At 41.8% G+C, this 20,361-nt stretch overlaps 1 protein-coding gene and 1 non-coding gene across 2 annotated transcripts; both read right to left on the bottom strand.

The window, feature by feature from the left end:
* Positions 1-17,080: 17,080 nt before the first annotated feature.
* Positions 17,081-19,883, bottom strand: LOC115360842 (Golgi apparatus membrane protein TVP23 homolog A-like). Its single transcript, XM_030053997.1, has 7 exons — positions 19,826-19,883; positions 19,635-19,717; positions 18,929-19,073; positions 18,647-18,736; positions 18,411-18,539; positions 17,511-17,639; positions 17,081-17,377 (listed from the first exon to the last, which is right to left on the bottom strand). The coding sequence occupies exons 1-7, from the start codon at positions 19,832-19,834 to the stop codon at positions 17,351-17,353; spliced, it is 612 nt and encodes a 203-aa protein (XP_029909857.1). The 5' UTR covers positions 19,835-19,883; the 3' UTR covers positions 17,081-17,350.
* A 258-nt stretch (positions 19,884-20,141) lies between these two features.
* Positions 20,142-20,214, bottom strand: trnar-ucg (transfer RNA arginine (anticodon UCG)). Its single transcript has one exon. It is a non-coding gene; the product is annotated as a tRNA-Arg (tRNA).
* Positions 20,215-20,361: the final 147 nt, after the last annotated feature.

Below are 20,361 nucleotides of genomic sequence, written 5' to 3'. Positions count from 1 at the left end.
AACCATCAGCGCCTTAGAGGAGGAACCAATTGATTATGAAGAGACCCAGACTCTTTGGGGAGAGAAAGGGGGCCCTGTTGTTTCAGAGCAGCTCCTCTAACTTCCCCGGGCGCAGGGGCCCAGCGGCAGGGCTGTGGAGTGTGTGTGCCTTCAATAAATGGCTGAAGACCGACTCTGAGGCGGTGGGTGCTGAGGAGGGGCGAGCAGGATACATTAAATCAGCCTGATTAGGAATTTAGGCAAGGGCAAGGCTCAGGTCTAAGTGAAAGGCTGCCTTGAGTGATACTATTCACATCCTGGGAGAAAGGTCAGTGTCAGAGAAGTTCACAGGCCCCATCCCCATTCTTATGCTAAAGGTTCATATACACACACTAGTTCACTCGCTAGAAAGGCGTAAACAGCTCTTACTGACTTTCCCTCCAAAACATTTATTCCTCGGCTGAGTTGAGAGGCCCTGCCTCCGCGTTTCTCTCTCGGCCGCGAAATTGGCAATTTGTGTTGATGTGACTTTTTAGAAAGTCTGCTAACGCCAAGCTTGCAAAAAACAGCAACAAAAAACTTCCAGCAGTTTATATTATTATCTGTGCCCTTGCATCAGTGTCAAATAATGTCAAAAATGTCTGTTTTTATTCATTATTTTTAATCATATTAGGGTGTTGGGTGTTTTTTTTTTTTTTTTTTTTTTTTTTATAAAATTGCCTAGTGTCAGTCAGAGCTGCATTCTGTTTTCCAATCTCATTTTTAGAATAACTTGCTCTTGTAAAAAGTGCCTGCCTTACACTTGCTGTTGTATTTTCCCGCCATATCGTCTTGCTGTTTGTGTTAAGTACCCAGTCATTAATTGTAATTCTTATGAGTAACCAGGTATTGTTAACCTGCCATTAAACGAGCTCTCTGTGTGCTGTTGCCTGTCCATTTCTGAGTCCACTAGTCACTGGGGAATAGCAGGAAATAGCCACTTAATTAGTGGCCCTTGACCTCTGGCTCTGTCTTGGATGGCCCCTGACCTCAGCATCTCTCTGGCTCTGTTTATTGTCCTCTGGGGGACTGTCCAGACCATGACCCCTGAACCCTACTGACCTAGGGGCTAAACCCAACAGGTCCCTGACCAGCTGCCCCGCCTCATAAGACACTCATCAAAAAGCGCTCCTTAACCTAACTCACTGATTCAGGCCATTACTCCTGAAGAGGGACGAGAGGATACTGAATACATAAAGCCATTGTAGGTCCACTGACTGTGAGTTTACCATAGCTGAGTGGTTATGGCCATAATAAGTGGGGCTGGCACTGACATGAGCGGGGATATTTTTCTCTGACTTTGTTTTTGGAGGGAAAAAATGTAGATCACATCATACACACATTATACATCTCACAGAATATAATACATTTTTTTTAAATGCCACCATCAAAGCAGTGTATCTTCACTTTACATGGTCAGAATTTATTTAAAAAATATAATTTAAGTGTAAACAATAAATAATAATACGTAACAATAGGGTAATAATACTTAAAAAAAAAAAAAAAAAGAATAAATCAGTGGCCATGTGTCACTGTAGCCTAATAATATCCTACCAAACACTACAAGCTGGTTTCTCTTATTGGTTCCCATTCAGCAGAAAGGGAAGTAATCACGGAAATTAGCAAATGCATGCAGTGTTTGCATGGAGTGAAAACATGCAGGCTCCTGGGCCTCCATCATGACTGAGCCACTGCTACAGAATGTTTTTTTTTTTTTTCTGTTAAACGTAAATGTACAACCACAGTGTTTTTACACTCCATTCAACCTCAACTGAGTCATTTCTCCCTCTTAACGTCAAGCCTTTGCACCTCATTCAAACAAAACTGTTGTGAATTTTAACAAAGCAACATCACATCATTACTCATATGGATATTAAGAAAAATATTCCTTTTCATCTTTTCATGTTACCTTATGTACTTAAACCTTTTTATTTTTAGCAATCATACACCTTTATGCAATTATCCAGCACGAAGTTTGATTTTTTTTTATCTTATCATCAGATTTTTTTTTTTTTTTTTTTACATAATGTTATGTCTTTAAATAGTTTTCTCTAATTAAATAAAGAATTTCACAAAACAGTGAAAAGAAAGCATGACTCATCAATAGTTTAGTCGGTGATTCATAAAAAGTAATTAATTTTAAAAAGGGAAAGCACTGCTGGAGAGGCTGGACTCTTTCAAAGGTGATGGCCATCTTTTCCTGTCACTTTAAATGTTTCGATTGTGCCACTATAAAGAGTCGGAAATAATCCCCTCTTGACCTTGCTCGTGTCCATCTGTTGTTTGACTCCGGCCACGAGATCACACGGACACTGATTGAGGTCCGGGTCTGCTCCGCTCTGAGCCCACCGAGGGCTGTAATCCTCAGCCCTGATTAAATGTCACCAGCGGGCCCTCCTGCGCACCCTTCATTTGAAGTAAACAACCCAGTTTTAAAATAATAGTTCTCTCATTTTCTGTCTTATTTCTATTGTATCGTATTTTTTAATTATTATTTTTATAGGGTTATTGTATTGCTTTATTTTTGCAAAGCACAGCAAATAATGTGCATTAACCTTATCATGCAATAAAAAGAAGCCGCAGCGTCCCGTTCTCATTTCAGTCCTAATTAAAATATGAAGGCAAGGGACGAAACCATTCAGTTTTTTTTTTTTTTTTTTTTTTTTTTTTTTTTTTTTTTTTAAGTGAGCAGGGTCATTTTATTCGTAGTTGTGTGGACGATGAACTTTCCCACACTGATTCAACACACGTCCCTCCGTCTGCTCCGCCTAATTAAAACTTAATGCAGGGTCACCGATACACTTTCTCACAGATCCACGCACATTTCCATCTGAATCTATCAAAAAACCCAGACAAGGTCTGGCCTACAGGCTATGACTTCTAAACACACCGCCGGTTTGTCTCTTTCAACCAACACAGTCTAGTTTTAATTCCCTTTTTAAGGCCAAAGACAAAACGCTGGTGAGACCACATGTCCAAAATGACAATCCAAATGATAAAAATATTTGATATCGTTATTAAAAAAGTAACCAAGGCCTAAGTCAAGGCTTTTTTAGCATGTGTCCAAGGCACTGATGCAGCCCAACATGGCCAGTGTACCTACTAATCAGATGCCTAATAATTATTAAATTAAAAACTAAAATAGCCAGTGTCTTCTATTGAAAATGGAAAACAAATAATACTGACAGAAATGAAAAAAGGTTATTTTTATTCAAATGAAAGTGAGAAATAACATGTCTTTCATTTTGATAAATTACAAAATTTTAAAAATGTTCAATAAATTACAAAATTCACCAGCAAGGTTCATGTTCGCCAAAAGCCTCTTTTAGTTTAGAGCCTTGAGGTTCTAGGATACTGTTAAAACACAACTATTACAATGAGAATTAATGAAGTAAAGTATAGCGTAAAAAAAAAAAAAAAGTAAATTAAGTAAATTAAGTCATACATTTGCTTTTATTTCAGCAGAATATCTGAAAACACACATACACACACATACAGTATTTAGTGAACGGCTAATAGAAACAATGAATCCTCATTTACAGCAATTTTTTTCAAAGCTTTCAGATAGAGCCACTTATGAATATAGATCACAATTTGGGTAAAATGGCCTTACTCTGAATGCTCATGCTTCATCAATAATACTTAAAATCTTAAAATAAAAGAGACTGTATTTTCTGTATTTTCACAGATAATGGACATATCTTTCCACATACATCTTAAAAATAAATAATATATATATACTGTCTCGTTTTGCAGTAGACAAAGCCTTCTCGATGGGTCAGCACCCTGGAGTCTCACTGGAGTTGTTTGATGGTGGCATTTTGTTGGGTTTGGTCCATGCACTCCTGGTGCCAAGGAGGCTCCTAAAGATTGTAGATGTACTTGCAGATCCTGTCCCGTCCAGACCTGAGAATAAACGATGGGAGGCAATCATTAGCATGAGAATTAGACTTGGCTCCATAAACTCTTCCAGTCAGGACAGTGGTAAAATTTAACATTTTTGAAAGGAAAAAAGAAAGAAAGAAAGAATGAAAGACCTCTAACATACGTAGACTAACATCCTTATCCTCTGTAAACTTTCATAGATCATTTACTGTTACCGCACTGGGCAGGACAAGTCGTAACAAATTTATTGTGAGGATATTTTAATAATTTTGTATGTACTGAATATTTGAATTTAATTTCTTTGAGACACAGGAGGGAGACTATCCACGGGATGGTGCAAGAGCAAATTAGTTTTGTCAAAAAGTACACAAAAACATTCCTGCAATGCCGATGAGTACAATGAGAATATTGAGTGTGGTGGTGAATGCACGAATGCACAAAAATATAGAAATAAAAAAAAATTGTGTGCATTAAGTTTCAGTATTATGCATTAAAAATTGTAGACACTGTTGCAGAAATACAAACTTCCTTTTTATGCTCAGTAGCGATAGGCCCCTATGCTCTGCATGTTGTTCTTCTCTCCCATTTTCAGGCTGTATGCATGGAGGGATCTTAAGGCTTTTATCCCCACAGGGAACCAGCCCAAACTCTTTCTCTGTCAATTTTCACCCACTCCCCAATTCAGACAACCCCTTTCTCCCACCAACCCCACAATGAAGGATTTGTCCTCGTTCTCTTTGTCCACCTCTGATATCTTTTTTTGACTGCTCCCTCTCTGCAGACAGCATGCAGCGTATGCAAATACACACTCTTTTATTCTTAAGACCCCTCCCCTGAATGAATGCAACCTTAAATGAGGCCACACTTGCACACATTTAGAGAGGGGCATGGAAACATGCACATATTACAATCAGTGGATTTGCATGCCCACTCTGACACACAATGATGCAAACATCGAACACTGACACGTATACAATGAACAGACACACACAAACACAAACTATATGGTGTAACTCCGGTGCTGGCTGCTCGATTTAACAAATTTGACAATATTTATCATTTTATGAATAGAGATTCGTGTAACAGCAGAGGAGAGCAGAATATAAAGAGAGGGTGTGGGCTGAAGAGGCTGGGGGTTCAGATGTGTAGGATGAGACTGTAGACTTGGGTTGAGAAGGAGTCTAGACATGCCCAAAAGGACAGAGGGGGTGTAGAGGGGCCGACTGAGGGAGGGGCTGTATTGAAGAGGTGGTGCAGACTAAAGTACGGCTGGGATGGAGCGGTGGAACAAGAAACAAGAGTCATAGTAAATAGTTGTCTGATGAACATAAAGCACTTTCTCACTGCTAGCATTCCCAAGCTGGCCCGTGCCATCTGCGAGTATGTGTGTGTGTGTGAGAGTGTGTGTGGTGGGGGGTTGACGTCTGTTGGACAGCTCTGACAGTTCGGCCTTTTCAATCGTACATTACTGAGCCTGCTGGCCTCCTTCCCCTAGCAACCCTAACAGAGGTCAAAGGCTACACACCCCCCCTGTACACCAGGGTGGTCACAGACACTCTCAACTCTCCGAACGGCCACAGACAGAGCGGCTGTAGCCATGAACTTGAACTTGACTGGTTCCTGACATTGACGAGGTCCATCCGATAGCAGGAGAGCAAGATGAGGATGAGCTAAAAGTAAATTCTGAACTTTAAGCTTTTTTTTTTTGTTAAACATATCTTGTACTCGCTTTCAGTTTCTGCTCTATTCACTCTTTCTCATCTTAGCCGGCTGTTGTGCAAGCACAGTAATCACAAACTGTATAGAACACTGAAACACAGAAAAAAAAGAGGTCACGCCAAGGATTCCCCCCTAATTCTCTTCACCCTAAAACCTCATCTCCTCCTGATATGATTACAAAGGACTGCTGTATTAAAGGCTCAGTCACCTAATTCTCCTCTACTTTCATTGGAGCACACAGGACCCCTACTCAGGGACGCCATAGCCAACAGACATAATCTGAAAAGCCTGGGATGTAGAAACTTCTCTCCATCTTCCTCTAAGATACTTAACGTTGGGCTTTGTACTAGATTAGTCTCGGCCAAAGTTGCATTAAAGAGCTCTGATGAGGCTTGCTTGACCCACATTGGACCTCATCCAAGACTATGGGCGGCCCGTGAGCTGGGCTTTATATATCACAGTAGAGCCGTTAAAACATTAATAGTGTCCACACAGAGTGAGGAGAATCCAAAGAGGTAACCCAGGAGCTATATTGTATTAACATTTTATCGCTACTATGGCTACGCTGCTTCACTCACACAGAATGGGAACTGAACAGAGGCGACTGTCACTTCATCATGTCACACACTGGAATTTCCGTGCACTGAAAATATCCCATTTCACTAAGCCAAAGCAATATATAGTTAATAATGAATAACAATCCTGCAAACTACTGCAGCCCAGAGGGAAGAAGCATCATGCTAATTGTCAATATTTTGCTATCTTCTTAGGAGGATGTGCATTTTTCTGTTAAAGGCGTGCACGAGTACAAGGAAGTAATGAATAAATGTTCAAGTTCATCCTTAAACAAAGTCAGCAACCCCATCAGAGGTAAATACATGGTGTGCTGAGGAGCAATCTGCACACATTAAGATCCAAAATCCACCTGACAGCGTCTCATTGTCCAGCCAGTTTCAACCCACACAATCTTGATGGAAACCTCTCTTTGTTTCGGAGCAGATTAAGCTCCTATGTTTATGACACCATATAATGTCAACATTATGATGAGCTCACTTTGATAACGCATTTTAATTCTGTGTTGAATCCCTCTCACTCGTTTGTGGTCTTATTATCTCCTCCATGTACTGCAATTAGTGAGAATGACAGCTGTAAGTCCCGGCAATCATTAGACGACGCGATATTCTGTGCGTAATTGTGTATGCATGAGTGTCGTTCATTTCTATATCTTCTAAATGCTGGCGAATGGCATTCCTCTTCCAGCAGGTATACTGAGTATGAATACATTTAGGTGCCTGATGAATTTGCTTCGGTCATCGCCTGTCTTTGACCACACCGCCTCTGTCGACTGCCGCAGCTATCACACGCAGTTGCATACTGACCTCCCCCATACTCTTTTCCAACATGCACACACATAGACACTCACACAGACACACTCACACACACACACCAGTCCTCCATCCCTGGCTCTTCACATCTGCAATTTGCGTAAGCATGGCACTACACGAGCTCACACTCGTCGGACTCCAACTTCACCAGCGATTGCAGAGGTAGCACAAGGGGCTCAAACTCAAACATGGCTGCCCATGTGCTTCTGTGTGCCACATCCCTCCTCTCCCTTTGCAGATCTGCCTCCCTTGTCTCCTCTCCATACGTGCACGTTTCCACTATCTATCTTTAACCCCTTCTTGATAACCAGCAATTTTCACTCTGGGTGTAGTTTTACTTTACTTTACTTTACAAAAGGAGTCATTATGTTTCCCTTTCCTCCTCTGTTTTCTCCAACAGAGAGACATACCATGGAGCAAGCTATCTTCAAGATTAATTCCTCGCCTTCACCTTGCTTTCTCTCTTCTATCAAATCTGCCTGAAGCAATGTGCTGTATATCACAGATGAGCAGCACAAATGCAATTATAAAGACAGCTCCAAGTCTTTTATATGAATAAAGAGAGGGAATAGTCTTTTGACATGTGGGCTGCACATGCCTTACATATCATTGTAGAGGTGCACGTACAGTATGAGGCTCATTAATAATCATTATCCGCTGGTTACATCATTCAGCTTGTTAGGCACACCCATCGCCTTAGCTGAGTCATTCACAGTGATATACTGTACTACCAACTGTCTTATAACATGGTCATGAGGTCTGTCTTTTTACAACCTACCAGCAATAGAAATGGCCAGTTTATGTTTGCACTAACAAGTCCACCAATGTGTCTAGCTGGTAAATTGAAAAAAACGGTAAAGGGGTGCATGCCAGATGACAGGCGTTCTGCAAAAGTTTAAATGTCCAGTGAAATCAGATTCTCTATGCAAAAAAAAGTTTAAATGTGCTCCATGCAGTGTTAGGGTATATTTTTATATCGCTGATACAGTATGATGCCAAACCGCAGTCGACTGCATGGCATGCTATATGCCTGAGTATACGCTTCCATATGCACATCATGTATGAATGCATCTTTAATGCCTGTAAAATCCCTCTCATTTAGCAGAAATCAGCATCTCCATGCCTTTCAGACATGCAGAGGAGGCTGAATAGACTAATGAACAGTCAGGTGGCACTCTAGGGCCTGAAGTAAACCCCCCCATCACACACACATATCAAACACACATACATTCGCACACACATTAAAACTCAGCGGCTCACCCGACCCTGGTGATCTGCGCGACAGTCTAATGTCTCAGGCATCTGCTCATGTCTAGTCTGGAGGGTCTTTCCCACCCTGCCCCCCGGCCCAGGCCCGCCGCAGCACCAGCTCCCACAATGGTGGGAAAGCAGGCTTTTTCGGAGGGCGGGGGTGGAGACTAAACAGCTATTGAGGGGGGAGAGAGAGTGGGTCTGAATGATAATGTGAAAACGCAGGGCACTGTTCATTAATACACGAGGACTGCAGCTGCACATGTTGGCCCTGAACACACATGCTCACGTGTCTCTCTTCTCTGCTTCAGGTTGCTGCTAGAGCCGCCAGGGGTACAGAGCGGCATTATGCCATACTAAAGCTTGCTCTCAATGTGTGTGTGTGTGTGTGTGTGTGTGTGTGTGTGTGTAAGGATGGAAATGAAAAGATTTGCGCCTTTGATTTTTGGCGGTCAACTTCATACTGTCTCCGTTTACCCCACTCAGGCCGTAGCTAGAGGTGACAATTTTGCGTTAGCTACATTATGTATGAAATATTTGACTGTGTGTGTCTCACATAAAGGGCCTAACCATGTGTGCTTCACTGTTCAAGCGGAGTTTGATTTGATGTCACTGGCTGGCTATTAGTGCAATTTGCAAATAGGCTACATTAAAAGCAAAGAGCTGTACTCAACGTTAATGTCGGAGACTAAAATCATGAGAGGATATTTGAAATCCAACTTGTGACAAATCCAGTTTAGCCCTGCCCCTTTTTTATATGCAATTAAGACGCTCTAGTAATTGTATATTGCAAGAAAAAATTATTACAGCACCTCCCATCCACTGCACACACACAAATAGAGAGGCATGTACACACGTGTGCACGTATACACCCAATCATCGACTGTAATCTATAACAATAAAGACAGAGACAGGGAATTACTAGCCACGCATTCAATGATAATTTACTTCAATGGCAAGAAAACCAAAACAATATTCAATTTTGACATTATTTCACAAAGCGAATCATCAAGATGGATAAAGAAAACACCTTTTGTTCATATAGACAATTAAATGTGAGATCGTAATTGTTCCAGCGGTAATAACAACATTGCCATTTCCCATATTCAAATTAGCTCTGCATCCCCTATCATCCCCCAGCAAAAATTCACCTAACCGCCTTACCGTGTTGTACTAAACGTCCCGGTCTGAATTTCATAACGAAGCTGTGTCGTGTTAATTAATCAAACGATTATGTCGAGTGGCAGCACGTTATATAGAGTGAATATGCCCACCTTACACCTCTCTGCGCTGCCCAGTGTACATTGAGGAGCAAAAGAAGCACCATGACAAGAGAGGATGGCAGGTTTCCTTCAACCAGTGCCAGCTCATTAATTTTGTTTGCTACCCAGCCCCCTCCTCGACCACCATCCCCCTCACATCACCCCTTAACTGCTAATTAGCAGAAGCAGAAGATAGAAGAGAGAAGGGAGAGGCCATGTGTGACTGGGGAGGAAATGGGAAACTCTTCTTTCCCCTTACCCTCCCGTCCCCCCTACCTTCTGCCCACTGCTCACACCTCCCCCCACCACTGGTACCCTACAGAGAACCATGATGCAACTCACCTCGTGTGCCAGCCCAGCCATCTTAGGTGCCGCGGCAACATCTCCCAAGATGGCTCCTCTCAGCGCGCCCATAGTCCAGGGATCTGGCAGGGTCTTTGTCTGCCTCCTGGCATGGGCAAAGTGTCTCCCGTTGGCGGTACAGATGGCATTAGGTGCTCCTGGGCAAAAAGGGTGGGGGTGAGGAGGAGGTGGCGATTCCGGACCGCTCCCCCCTCCCTTCTCGTTTTCTTTTAATGATGGTTCTACCCCCTTTTCAGGGATCCTTGATCACTCAATGTTGTGAATAGGAAGTCTGTAACAAGAGCAGATGGAGGAGACAAAACAGAGGAATAAAACACCAAAAGCGCATTTTTGCACGGCAGCTATCACTGCAGTTGAACCGAAATAATCAAAGTATGCTCTTCAAAACAGTGTGGTCTTTGAATCCTGGAGTTTATCAATTATACAACTGGTTCTGTTTTTGTTTTTCCACAAACAAACACAGATGCACGCGCACTTGCATAAAACAGAGCAGTGGTTGATATATTTTGATAAACCAGCTGGTAATCAGGTTTGTTCAAATCTCTGGCTCGCTTTTCTCATTCAAGAAACAATACCCTGATGATGGTGGTGAATTTTTGTCTGTGTGTGAGTGTGTGTGTGTATATGTGTGTAATGTACGATTATTTTCATTATGGAATAATGTGTGGATCATTTTTTCGATTAATTCATAAGTTGCTTGGTCCACAAAATGTGTGAAAATTGTAAAAAACATGGATCACAATTTCCCACAGCCCAAGGTGACATCCTAAAATGCCTTGTTTTGTCCCAACCAGCACTTCCACACCCGAAAAATATTTAGTTTACTGACACAGAGGACTAAAGAAACGAGAAAATATTAATATTTGAGAATCTGGAATCAGAGCATGTGGACAATTTCCTCTTAAAAATGACTTAAAAAAAATCAAAATAGTCGCCGATTAATTTAACAGTTGACAACTTGATTATGTGACTAAACAACAGCTTTATGTGTGTGTATGTGTATGTGTTTGTGTGTGTGTGTGTGTGTGTGTGTGTGTGTGTGTGTGCTACATAACAGTAATCAGGGGAAAAAAGAATCATTCACATTATAGGTGAAACAGGATGAGAAAAACAGGGATGCTTCTGACCATCCTATAAATAAACACTCTCAAATGTTTTTATTCCCATTCAATAGGAGGGCATGCCATATTCACACACCACCTATACCAGGGAAAGCTTGGGAAAGGACTGGGAGAACTGCCCTTTCACATATCCAATATCTCCCTCTGAAACGAAGCAATTAGCCCGGTTTGACAGTGAGCTCTACTGCAATAGGTAGTTAACTGAGTGAATGAAAACTCATCTCACTTTAGTGCTCTTTAGGCTTTACAATCAGGGTGGCATTCTCTAGCCGGAGCGTATGCACGGCGCTGAAGTACCAAGTTGAAAAGTTCAGATCCTGTCTTCAGGATGGCCTTGCCCTTCTCATTGAAGCAGGACACAATGTATCCCAGAGGCCCTGAGACTCGCTACAGCTTTAAATACAGTCGCCAAGTGTTTTTCTTAACCCTGTGTGTGTAGGGTACTACACCACTCAACTTCATTATCAACAGTCCTGTGGACAGTAGTGCCTGCACAAAGCAGTAGTTACGCCTTTCTTTCACTTATAAATGAGGCCTCAGTGTTATAGACTTGATTATTTTCTAAATAAAAAAGAGAGATAGATGGTTTTTCTTGCGAATAAATGGAAAAACATACTCTCAAAAGAAGAGAAAAGAAATTCCTTCATATAAAAATGAACAATAATAATCAAAAAAATGTATATAAATCTGGATGATCTACTTTAGTAGGATGTGCTGTATCTGAGAAACAGTTTTGGCTGGAGCAGCACAGCTTCAGGCCAGTGGTTTCCGAAAAGTGGGTCTGAGGACCTCCAGGGATACTTGAAGGGGTTCCTGAAGGTTCTCAGCAAAAGCAGCAGTTTAATTTCCACTGCATTTCACTCACTAGAAGTCTAGCACAACTCAAGATTGTATAATTATGTAAAAATGACTACTAATGATTACAGCCTTCATTGTTCCCACTGGTGCCTCCTAAACGTTTGGGGGCTGCTGAACTGGAAAAAGTTTGGGATTCCCTGCTTTGGGCTTTAGGCTGGGTCCCTCCGTGGTGGCCAGGCGGTGAGTTTTGGGCTCTTTCCCCCCAGTGGGTGACCTGTTTAACATTCAGCACCATGTTGTAGAGGGCCTGAATGGACAGCTCCCAGCATGGGCAGCCTCAAAGGACAACTGCCCCAAAAAAGGCAAATTGCATGTGGACTGTAGGCCTTATTGAATTATAGCACAGCTCATACACTGAGTCAGGAATGATGTGACACCTCAAAATAAACTGGAGTGAGATCAAAGAGTGGTCTGCAGGTCCAAGCAATGATACAGTGGTAAATGAAAAGGTGGGTAAAACTATTTTACTGTTTAATAGAGCATTATCTCACTATTATTATTATTTTTTAAGACACAATCTGACTTACCTGACATCAGGATGATACTACTAACTATGATGTATACCTTAATTTACTGCTTAATGATTTACCTCAGCTTGAAAAGGCTGGTTAACAGTATTTTGCAAGTAAAAAGGTCTAGCCACTGCATGCGGGTTATGTTTCAACTCATAATAACAGGCAAAATCACTTAGAATATTTGAAGTTTTATAATTTAAGCCTTTATGCAATACTGTATTTCTGAATCAACTTTGTAAGACCTCTGGGGGCGGGAACAGTAGAAAAGATGATGCAAATCAAATGTTTTTCTTACCTTTTTGGGGTTAAAGTCAAAAAGCATCCCGGTGATCTTAAATCTGGCGGAGCTCATTTGTGCACAACGTCATGGAAGTCATTTCTACTTTCGGTTATCTAGCTTTATGACAGGTATTTAACACTCATACAGCTAGATAACCAAAGACAAAAACCGACCCCCTTTTCACACTGTCACGCTGTAGCCTACTGTGCTGCTGGCGAGCCCCATCACACATCTACAAGACGTAAAAAACGGATTAGCAGATTAGTGGGCATATTTCATCAGCTCATTTTACAGCATTTTTACAGTTAGCGCTAAAAGAGAGAGAGAGAGAGAGAGAGAGAGAGAGAGAGAGAGAGAGAGAGAGAGAGAGAGAGAGAGAGAGAGGCCGTGGAGAATAACATTATTGTGGGAGGCACAACTCATGAGACAGGGCTTGCAGAATGGGTCACATGGATTATATCTTCTGTCTCACTGATTGGATGTGTTGCATTTGAATCGGGAAATATTTTGATGTTAAACGTCACCAAACACGACACAGCTTCAAACCCTCAGAAAAACATTATTATAATAACCTACAGGGCCTCACAACGTGGCTATAAGTGCCTCAGCAGGTCTGCTAAATAGCAAGTTTTTCGTGACCTTACCGCACTTTACAGGCCTAATTCCTATAATGCAATGAAATTTGCACTGTATCCTTAAAAAAAAAACTGCTGGTATATTATACAGTCCTTTGTGAGGAAGCCAATTATTTAGTTTCTCCATGCACATACGTGTATTAGGCCTACAAGCCTGCTGGAGATCAGGGCTCTGCTAAAAAGTCGAGACACATCATTTATCATTTATCATTTATCATCATCAGCCGATTATATTCTTTCTAAAGGAAAATGGGAAGTAATCTGTCATTTACAATGCTCAAAGAATAAAGCAGTTATTTATCTCAACTCCTTGGACTACTTAAAAAAAAAAAAATAGTTTTAAACTGACTATGTCCTCTTTGAAAATTATGTAAAAACCAGCAGGTTATGATAAATTATAGCCACCTGCCCACTGGAATATAACCTATTTACCACTTTAGAGAGAAATTATCATTTTTGTAGGCAATATTTTAGGACTGTATTTTGGTGTAAATATTAGGATAAAATGTTCTATCCACCGCCTGCTTTTGCAAAATAAATGGCACTTAAACGACATCTTTAGAAATGATAATGAATGATAGAAACACCGGCCTTAGATCATGTTGAGAACATTTTACATATAGCTGACAAAGCCCGTTTACAAAGCATACAAAAATAGCCTTAATACACACAGCAGAACTTGGCAATCTTAAGCAATAAAATTCTCATTTAATAGATTGATAGGCCTAAATGTTGAAGCCATTACACCCGAAAGCTGCACAGACAAACCAGAGGTGATCATGCAACGTTAAAGTCCAAGGAGTAAATTGGGATGGCCTGGAGACATGGCCATGAACCACAGGCAGCACCGAGGAGGTAAAGAAATGCTGCAGCAGGTAAATGATAACAGCCTATCCCAAGATCAACAGCTGACTCTGTTGAAAACCCACTCAAACTAGAATGAACTGGGTTTTAGGAGGCTGATTATACGCCTTTAATTTGCTTTTGGCTTTTTAATGCCCCTGGGGGCAATGTATCCCTACTTTTAATGAGAGTTGCAAATGGCCTATTTCCAAAACTAGGCTGTTTCACATCGCAAGGATAGCCCCCATTAGCTATTTCAGAATCCAATTTGTTACTGATCGAAATAAAAGGCCGAGCAGCCTGTTATATTGTTATGGCACTTCAGAGAACATGGGCTTTTGTCCGTTTGGGGACACAAGTAGCTATTCCTTCATCTTAAAATACATGCACACAGATTTCTCACCATTAAATAACCAGATCCCTCGCTTTTAATTAAAAATAAAATAAAATAAAAACTATCACTTAGCAAGCATGATCTGTCTCCCTGTATAGATTATATATCGTCATTAGACACATGGACATGGCATGGGAACAGATTTCCTGCTGGTACATTTTAATGCATTTGGTGCAAATGCTGTCCACACATTCAGTCCCTACGCCCTTACCTGCTCTGAGAGCCCGCGCACAATGTGCAGAGAAATGTCCTCAAGTGTGTGTCTCAATTAATTTTCCAGATGAAGATTTCAGCGCTCTCACCGGGCCCCTGTGCGCTGCCGCGCTGCTCCCAGTTAAGTCCGCTCCGCTCCCCAGTCTCCCAGGTTCTGCCGCTCCTCCAGCCTGCGCGGCGCGCTTCCTCTGCCGACAACTCGCTCCTGCACTGACGTCATGCCAAGAGCAGGTTGTCAGACTGACCAATCACAGCATCCGGCAGCAGCAGTGAGCATCCCGGCCAAGCAAGAGCTCTCACTCCTGCCTTTTTCCATCAATCGCTTTACGTGAACTGGACTTTTTTTTTTTTTTTTTTTTTTTAATTATAGGAGACGCTTATTTTATTGAGTGTTTACAGGTTTATCAAGATAAAATGTTTCGAGATATCGACTCAGGCAGAAAAACAGATTAGTTTCCTTTGCATATTCATATTATAGCGGCTGATGATGAATAATAGAGGTTTTTGCATTAATTAGCTGCCGAGCCTCTATAGGCCAGACGTGCGTAAAGTGATTCGCGCTCCTACGCTACTCTTGTGCTGCACGCAAAAGTTTTCCTCAAACTAGAGGAAGATGTGAGCTATCTTGATTGTTAAAGGATCTTTGACGTTTGTAAACGTGCAAATGGTAGAGTAGCAGAGGCCACACAGTCAGGAGTTTGGGGGTCTTTCTTAGAAATAACCTACAACAGTTTGAGCACTGATGTGTCGGTTTTCCTCATTTTCCCGAGTTCCCTCCAAATCTGTGAACGTGTAGGCCATCTGGAAAACTAACATGGGAAGAGGCCAGTTTTTCCTTTTTTGCAGGGTATCACGAAACTGAGTCAACAAAGATGACAAAATATTAGGATGATAGGTCTCAGTATTCTCGTCTTTAACGCAATAAGCGCAGAAGTTGATAATGATCGCAGAGTAGAAGATAAGGCGGGCTAAAGAGTTGAGATAAACCAATGCATTACATGCATATTAAAGAAAAACACACCTTTGTTGGGATGCGTTTTGAAAAATAACCAAAAAACCTGAGAGACTCCAGGTTGCAGCAGATCACACGCTGCTATCAGTCCTGCAAAAGTGGGCTCCGGTTCATCCATGTTAACATTTCTGCCAGAAAGTATTTGGAAACGTTGAATTTTGTTTATTCATTTTGAGCCAGACTTTTTTTAACCTCTGAAGATGGATTGGCTTGTGTTGACCGGTGAAAAGAGCTCATTTATTCAGGCCTATTTTATTTATTTGGTTTATCTGACAAGGACAGTACTCTTGAGAAAAAAAAATCGCATTATAAATGTACCAAAGTTAGGCAGACCCTAGTATTCGTCCAGTCCTTGGCCAAAGTCAACCAAAAAACCTTTAGATTCAGACTGCAGCCCATTTATTCACAGCTTCATTCTCATGATGCACAAGGGAAAATGGGGGGAAAAAAAGACATTCCCAGTCTTCCTGTGAATATGACCTGATGATGTGAGAATCAGTATTTTTTAACTACTGCCTCACAGATTGCACAAATATTTGATATTAAATAACTAATAATCATGTTTTCAGGTTGCAGTATATAGTGTGGTGTAATTCCCACACTTCATTTAATTAATTTTGACTTCCATAAATTATTCCCTAGATAACACCGGCTTCTTCCTCATGTCCATAAAAACATGAAAAATATACACTGCAGAATACAAATACTGACAAATTATTATGATGATAAACATGTTCAGTTATTAATAATATTTGGCAGACTCTTGAGTAATTGAGGCTCCTGGAGGTGCAGTAGACTTTGTTCAATAAAGCATCGGGCGCAGGAAGGGACACCTTTATGACTTGAATGAATCAAGTCCGGTCAGGTTTCTGCACCGACACTCGCTTTATTTTAATAACACAGTGGACGGTTACATCACATACAGTGCTGCTTATGAAGAGTCAAGTTTTAGAGCAATTACCAGGTTTGTTGCCGAAGTGCTTTACTGAAATTAAGAGATAGACCAAGTACATCACACTCTCTGAGAAAAGGGGCCAGGGCTTGTGTGTGTGTGTGTATATGTGTGTGTGTGTGTGTGTGTGTGTGTGTGTGTGAGAGAGAGAGAGAGAGAGAGAGAGAGAGAGAGAGAGAGAGAGAGAAGTGTGTGAGAGGAAATGTGCCAAAAATACAAGAAAATACTGTGTTGCGTCTTTTGTTCCTTCCTACAAAAATGCAGAAATGTGGAATGCATCAAACTACTGTGATACTACACATGAATATTCACCCACCAACTAGGAAATTATAAAATGCACTCATCTTTTATTGACATCAGAGAGAAAGGCAATGACAACAGAGGATTAATAGCTCGACCAATCCATGGGCAACATGTGAGTACAGTCAGCAGCATCAAACAAAGGCATGCACAAGGCACAAAGCAATTCAAGTAGATGCAGTATGTTGAAACTTTGGAGATGTCCCAGCCCCTCACTCTCTCTTTCTCTCTTGCTCTTATGCACACACACACACACACACACACACACACACACACACACACACACACACACACACACACACACACACACGGACGAGGGGCTGTTTAGGTACAGGAAGTCTTCCTCACAGTATTCCAAAGATGATGTCTGGCTGGAAGAAGAGAAATGATCAGTGAGTCAGTGTTACATAGCATGTAGTAATGAACACACACACACACACACACACACACACACACACACGTTATGTTATGTGCTCGTGCTAAAAGCTGCGCCCGCTCACTCACACGCTGCAGGAAGTGCTGGCCCATGAATGAGTGTGTGTCTGCAGGCTGGCCTTCCTGCCCCCCCGCCTTGCAGCGTAGGTAACCATAGAGATTAGCCACTTGAAGAGAGATGCTGGCTACCACCAGCGCCTGAGAAAGACAGGAGGAGAAACAGACAGACAGGCTGATGATGGGTACAGATGGGTACAGTGTCTAAGTAAGGTGTTGGGCAGCCAGGACAGCTTCAGCGCTCCCTCTCTGCAACTCCACTGGAGACATGGAGCTCCATTTCTCCAAAAGATATTGTACATAGGGAGGGATATTATCATAGGGCTGCAGAGTATTAAAGCCCTCATTACAAAGACAAAGATACATTTGGACCTTTGGACATGGCGTCCACTAAGAGAACGCTACAGGCCTGAATGTTGGCTCTGTTACAATATGGGGGGCATTTTAGAAGGAATTCAAATCAATACAAAGCTATTCTGAGTGATTTATGCTATGGTGAAACATTTCCCTCCTGATGGGAGTGGTCTCTTGCAGGATGACAACGCCCCCATCCACAGGGAGGATGAAAAACATGTAAATCATATGCCGTAGCCTTCACAATGCCAGATCTAAACCCAGTCGAATACCTATGGGAAATTTTGAACTGACGTCATCAAAATCCCAAATGGGACAGTATCCTTTGGAGGCCTGGTTTTCCATCATTCCAGTGGAGTTCCTGAGAATCTGTGCCAAGACACGCTGAAGCTGTTCTGGTGGCTCATGGTGCCCCAACACATCACTAAGACACTTTAGGTTATTTTTTTTTCTCTTTAATTCATCACCTATCTGTAGATATGCATGTGAAAGAGAAAGAGAGGCAGTTACAGATTGCGTATGCTGAGTTCATGCATGTACCGCAGCGTGTTTCCTCACCAGCCATTTGATCTTTAGGGAGAAGAGGGAGGTGAAGAAGAAGAAGGTCCAGATGAGAGGGCAGACGATCAGACCCAGCCAGAAAATCCTGGCCTCAGCTTCAGTGCCAATGCTGCGGCCCTGGGAGTTCTACACACACAAACACACACACACTAACTTTGGTACAACAAGGAGTAGTCTAAATTAGATTAATTTGGTAGCATCACACACAAATCAGCTATATGATGGTGCCTCACTTTCTTAGCCTCAAACACCCAGAGACTCTTTCCATCCTCGTCGATCTGATTCCACCAGCGCAGCCCCACCAGCAACCTGCCAGTCACATTCTGAAACACAGCATGAATAATGCCAATCAGGGGTGAAGAGGTGATAATAAAAAAAAGTTGATGTAATGTGTGTGAGCGCACAAATACGAGCGAGGGAGAGAAAGAGAGAAAGAGAGAGACAGTCTAACAGAGAGGAAATACAGAGGCAGGAAGGGGAGGAGAAACAGTAGTGAAGCTTTTCTGACCTCTCACCTTGACAGACCAAAAGTCAAAAGAGAGCAGAGTGATGATCAGGACAAAACACGATGCAAAGTTCTTGCTGATCCAGTCACACAGCAGATAGACTACAATGGCAACCACGCGGAAGAACAGGTGGAAAAAGGAGGCTAGGGGGTGTCTGTAAGCAAACGCACATGATTAGACATGACGAATGAGGAGCCTTTCAGCCCTGCTTGCATCTACTTTAGATATGAGGATTCAATACACCACATAAGGAATATACCACACAGGGAATTTATGGTCAGAGAAGACGACAGTTAAACAGTGTCACATAAAAATGGCTGTGAATTAGATGAGGTTAGTGCAGACAGATACCACAGTGCAGAAATACACCAGGAGGAAACTTGTGAGGATTTCCTTGGTGTCATCTTATCTTAAATTCTTTTTTTGCCTAAAACAAATGCAACCTTCTGACAACTGATGAACTGGAATTTCACTTCTTCCATGTTCAAGTTACTGTATTCTGCAGAAATAAGCCTTAACATCCTTAAACGAGGCAGAATAAGGCAGAACATGTAATTTAAGAGACAAAACGTGCTCATGTCTATCTTGACACATGTCCACTCACACTGGAAACAAGTCAAATTATTTTCCCCGGACTGACACTTGTTTTTAATCAAGATTTTAAGACCTAGAAATACAGTAAATGACATGTAACGATGTGTATTTTGCAGTGTACCGTATCACTGCGTTTCTCCGCGCTCTCTCCTCCTCATCAGCAGTAAAGTCCAACTCAACATCCTCGGTGTCATCCGCCATCGCCTGGAATAAAGCAAGGACAAAACACAGCGACCGAATGAACCAGCCGGTCCTGTGACACTCTCAACATAGCCAGTCACAATAAAAATCAAAGATGCAAAGATTTCCCACCCGTTTCATTTTTGACGATTTTAGACGTGTAAGGCAAAGCGGGGTACCATTGATGCGTCGCGGTGCTGCTACAATAAACCAGGTGTTGCAATGAAATACGCCCGACACCGACAGTGTCCCTCATATTCACTAGCTATGCACTGATTTTATGGGTACGCTTATTTTTGCGGCTACATGAACGTCTATCGTCTGGCCACAATCTAAGGCAAATTTGGTGAGAGGAAAATAAATGTGGGGGTTGCATATTCTGCTGTAATGTGGAAAGCTTGCGTTGATTGTGATACTCACATTATAGTCATTGCATTTTCAAAAGGAGCGACCGCGGCAGGACTCGAACCTGCAATCTTCTGATCCGAAGTCAGACGCCTTATCCATTAGGCCACGCGGCCCACGTTATCAAGTCATTAACTAGTGGTATTTAACATAAAATACAATGGCATATGTAGGTGGTAGTGTTGTGATATTGACTCTGTATTATCTACCATGATGTAAACTTTAAGTCATACCCTTTTAATCATTTGCTTTTAATCGTTATG

The sequence above is a fragment of the Myripristis murdjan genome, chromosome 6 (assembly GCF_902150065.1).
Source record: "Myripristis murdjan chromosome 6, fMyrMur1.1, whole genome shotgun sequence".
NCBI classification, from domain to species: Eukaryota; Metazoa; Chordata; class Actinopteri; order Holocentriformes; family Holocentridae; genus Myripristis; species Myripristis murdjan.
Note: the sequence above shows the minus strand (reverse complement) of the source record. Positions and strands in the feature narration are given on the sequence as shown.